The sequence below is a fragment of the Nicotiana attenuata genome, unplaced genomic scaffold (genome assembly GCF_001879085.1).
Source record: "Nicotiana attenuata strain UT unplaced genomic scaffold, NIATTr2, whole genome shotgun sequence".
In the NCBI taxonomy this organism is placed as follows: Eukaryota; Viridiplantae; Streptophyta; class Magnoliopsida; order Solanales; family Solanaceae; genus Nicotiana; species Nicotiana attenuata.
In genome coordinates, this window is record NW_017671680.1 from 228,474 (window position 1) to 233,266 (window position 4,793).

The following is a 4,793-nucleotide window of genomic DNA, read 5'->3' on the forward strand; positions in this document are numbered from 1 at the left end:
GTATTGAGTAAGAGTTTTGATATTTGTAAAGGAAATGACTTGTATTTATAACATGGAAGCTATTCTCACTTTTAATAATAATTTCTGTAACTTTAAAATATATTGAGAATTTATTTTACAAAGATAAACATACGTCCAAGAAAATATTTTACATTCATAATATTTTTTATGCCTCAAATTATGTATTTTCCTTTCCATTTTAATCTGTTACAAAATTAGTATCATATTTAAAAATAATTTAACTTTAAAATTTTTTATTTTATTTTAATGAAATACTTTATAGTCATACAAATATTTATTTGTTATTTTAGACCATAAGTTTTCCAAGAGGAATCCTTTTTTTCAAAATTCTAAAGTATAATCAAACACTGCACAAATTTTCATGGACGTCCAAAGTGGTCCAATGGTTCGTGAAAAGCAAGAGATTCCACTAATGCGCGTGGGGTTCGTTTTTTCCACAAGCTAAGGCGAATTTTCCTTCTAAGCTTCCATTAATTTACTAAGAAATCACATTTTCTTACATATATATATGCCCTCATGTTTCTTAACTTGTTGCTCACTAGTTGCTAGCTAATAAATACTTGACATGGAGTCTCCGTTGCCGGAAAAGTCATCAGCTGATCTGAAAAGGGCAATCGACGGGTTAATTCGTGGCCAGGAATTTACGCGACGATTAAAAGAGATAATCAAGAAACCTCTTGGTGGTGAAGTTGCAACCACTATGGCTGAGGATTTAGTTGGAAAAATTATGAATTCATTTTCTGAAACACTTTCCGTGATAATCTCCGGCGAGTCCGATGACGATACCGCCGAAGTTAAGTCGCCGGAAGATTCTAGTGGAAGTTGCAAGAGTACTACATCATTCAATGATCGTAGAGGATGCTACAAGAGAAGGTGATTTTGTTACTTACTCCACTGTTTTATTATTAGTGAATGTCATAAATCATTTTCATGAAGGGTATTTTAGTCTCTTTATGTTGATGGGGGTCAAAGTGTACCTGTTGCTCATGCACGTTATGGTTTGGGTTTTTTTTTTTTTTTTTTTTGGTTTNTATAAATAAAATAACTTAATATTATTTTATTTATTATTTTTATAATATATTCGTATATTTTATTTTTTCTTAACGTTAATTTTCAAAATATATTAGTAGCGTTATTAAATTTGTCAGTAACTTTAACAAATATTAATAGAAAAATAAATCGGCAAGTACATTCCGTGAGAAAATTCGCAGGTAAACAAACAAAGAAAATGAGGAAAAATCATATGTTAATCTAAAGGAAAATCTCTAGGTACTACATGCGAATTTAGCTGGGGATATTTTCTTGGGGATTTACCTGGGCAATTGGTTATTTGGGAAATTATATTACTAGAAATTCGGAAAAAATCTTCAAAAAAAATCGGCCAAAGTTGGTCGGAAATTACCAACCAACTTTGGTCGGTCAATTAAATTCAAAAAGAAAAAAATTGCTGAAAAAAGTTGTTTTATAACGCTATAATATATCTTGAAAATTAAAGTTAAGAAAAAATTAAATATACGAATATATTATAAAAATAATAAATAAAATAATATTAAGTTATTTTATTTATAAATATAATACATATTTAAAAATATATTATATAGTATATAATATAGAAGGTATTACATAAATATGAAGGTTTATAATATCAAGGGCATAATAGACTTTTCAAGTAAAAATGTGACTTTTATGATAACTAGAGCAAAGTAAAATAATTTTTGTGTAACAAAAGAAAGAAAAGTCACTTTTGTGTAATGAACACAAAGTTGAATGATTTTTACGTAACAAAAAAAAAGTGACTTTTGGGTAACAAACACAAAAGTTCAATAACCATGGATAAAATTATCGGAATTTATGTATTACCCCTTTAATTTATCATAGGAGTAGTTTTTTCAGAGAACTCATATGGGATTCAAGAACTACTTTTTTGGTTGTATTTTTGTATTGACTAGTGCTAGTTATGTATGAAATTGGCTGATATATTTTACTACCCCAGAGGATTCGAATAGACTAGAAGTCCTTCAGGCCCATTGTGACTGTGAATTGAATGAATAAACAGATGAAATTAAGAAAATAGTTATACTGAGAGGTCTATTCTAAGGAGTGAGGAAATAGTTTAACATAAGTGTTTACAATATGAATAAAAGAAAATGACCTTGCAAAGATTTGAAACTAGACAAAATAGTAATGGATCAAAAAACCAATTGACGCGATGAGAGTTTAGAAGGAATAGGAGATAAATATGTATTATATACTGATATATACTATGGAGCATATGTTTATCTATCTTACTAGTCTCTCTGCACGTGCATTGCACGTGTATTTCATATCTATATACTAAATTATATTCCATATCATTAAAGAAATAAAGACTAAAGACACATAAACTAAGATGTGAATAGAATACAAAAATGATTATATCAAAAAATTTGAAAAAACTATTATCGAATAAATAATTATTTAACTCAGAAAAGAGTAAAGTAGAAATCAATCGGCACAATTTTTTTGCCATATGTTCCTTGGACTCAAAATTTAAGCAAGATAGGCCAAAGACATATAAACTAAAACAAGTGTATAGTTGAAAAGCGATTCTACCATAATAACAACAAAATAATAAGACTCTAAAAACAAAAATAATGCATAAATATAAAAATATGTCAGTTTCTCGGCATGTGCAGTGCACATGTATGCCGAGTCATATAGTACATTATTTTATAATAGAAAATAAATATCGTTCCTCTACAACTCATCGTTGTACTGTTGCATAAGCCATTTGAGGGTCCAAATTTTTAAATAGCATGATATAGGTGTATTTCTTTCAAACTAACTTGTTCAAGGAAGAATAAATATATCTAATTTCTTATTAGTGTTTGTAGCCAATATATATATATATATATATATATATATATATATATATATATATATATAAGAGAGCAGTTATGGAGATACATTAGAGGCATCAGTTTTACAATACTAGAGGTAGTTATGGTTTGGATTTAACTGTCTTTATTGGTTGATTGGTTCTCTTTTAGTTAATTATTGTGAAGTTAGGTTGGATTCTTGGTGGTTATTGACTACTTTGTCCTTGAAGAAATGCTAGAAATACAAAAAAGGGGATGGTCCTTCTTGGTGATAAGATTGGTTAAGATTTTCCATATTGAATGATAATTTTCATATAGTTTATTGTATAAATTGCAATAATCATGTAGCTCACTAGGTAGAGATAGATCTAAGAACAAGTCAATGAGTGTAAAATATCGTTACGCCAGCTGTTTATTTATGACAATGTGTTAGGAAATTTATTATCTCTAAAATACATCTAATCTGTAATTAAGTAATGTTATTTTAAGAACAAATTTCCTCATGAGTTATTTGGAAATTATTTCATGCAGGAAAACTTCAGAAACAAACACAAAAGAATCCTCAGATTTGGTGGATGATGGTCATGCTTGGAGAAAATATGGACAAAAACAGATCCTCAATTCCACTTATCCAAGGTTTGATTTCACAATTTATCTTAGTATTCTTTTCCAATCAAGATAGTTATATGTAATTATAGAGTAGGTGATATTATGTAATTAAGCATTATATTTGTTTTATTAATGTTTGGTATATAAATGAATATGCAGGCACTATTTTAGGTGCACACATAAATATGATCAAAAATGTCAAGCAACCAAACAGGTGCAGAAAATTCAAGACAATCCACCACTATTCCGGACAACATACTATGGAAATCACACATGCAAACCTTTCCCTGGTGTTTCTCAAATAATCTTGGATACTCATATTGATGGCGATTCGTCTATTCTACTTAGTTTTGATCGCAACAACAACAACAACAATAATTACTCTTCAGTCCAAAACGTTAATCATAATTACCAGCCTTATAATATTCCTACATTTCCCTCAATAAAACAGGAAACCAAAGAGGAAGTATTCCAAAGATCATGTACTTCCTATCAAAAAATAGAAGATCAAAACCAATCATCAAACTCTGATTATTTTCTACTAGCCAATGATGATCATCTGAGTACTCCGGCAGCATTTGAAGCCTCCGGCGGCCACATGGCGGCGGCATTATTGCCGGATGTCATATCATCTGGGGTCTATTCTTCTTGTACTAGTACAGATAATCTTGAGATTGATTTTGATTTTGAGGAGAGTCTTTGGAATTTTGAAGGGTACAATTCTTGAGTAGTTAATATTTGAGGGTGAAGTAGCTTGATAGAGATGTTGCACAGATTTTTTATTATTGTTACGTAGAGATTGCAGCAAATTAAAGCACTAGGTGCTTTGGTATAAAAGTATAAATTAGACTTCGAGATTTTATTTGGTGGTAGGCCAAGCTACTTTTATCTTTTTCTTTCTTTTTCTCCTAACTGGTATATCAATGCTAACCATGTCCAGGGATACCGTGGAGAATATGCTCCAAATTAAGACATACCAAATTTTTTGACTCCGTCAATATGTCGAGATGTGGATTCAATTCTAATTACGTAGAACTTTATATGTTTTACCGTGTGTGATAATTTTATACTCCAATTATCATCATTGTGAGTTGTCCTCTTACTATTGTTAACTTAGAAAGGAAAAGAAACAATGTGATTCATGGTTTTGCATTTCTGATTTATGTGGAAGGAAATAAAATAAAAAAGACAAATTAGAATAAAGACTTCTTACTTTCTACACAGAGGAAACAAAAGTGTCACTAGCAGGAAAAAAGAAGTAATATTGAAAAAAGAGAGACAATGAAGCAAAAATCATAATATCGA

At 29.7% G+C, this 4,793-nt stretch overlaps 1 protein-coding gene across 1 annotated transcript; it reads left to right on the forward strand.

The window, feature by feature from the left end:
* The first annotated feature begins 541 nt into the window (after positions 1-541).
* Positions 542-4,477, forward strand: LOC109209659 (probable WRKY transcription factor 70). The gene is made up of 3 exons (XM_019372971.1): positions 542-894; positions 3,411-3,515; positions 3,648-4,477. Exons 1-3 carry the CDS (start codon positions 587-589, stop codon positions 4,213-4,215), a joined length of 981 nt encoding a protein of 326 aa, XP_019228516.1. The 5' UTR covers positions 542-586; the 3' UTR covers positions 4,216-4,477.
* The last annotated feature ends 316 nt before the right edge of the window (positions 4,478-4,793 follow it).

What these genes read in the sequence shown, in the direction of transcription:
- LOC109209659 (XM_019372971.1), top strand. Translation starts at nt 587, where the DNA reads ATGGAGTCTCCGTTGCCGGAAAAGTCATCAGCTGATCTGAAAAGGGCA. An exon ending in AGAGGATGCTACAAGAGAAG is followed by an intron (nt 895 to 3,410) that starts GTGATTTTGTTA and finishes TATTTCATGCAG; the next exon opens with GAAAACTTCAGAAACAAACA. An exon ending in CTCAATTCCACTTATCCAAG is followed by an intron (nt 3,516 to 3,647) that starts GTTTGATTTCAC and finishes ATGAATATGCAG; the next exon opens with GCACTATTTTAGGTGCACAC.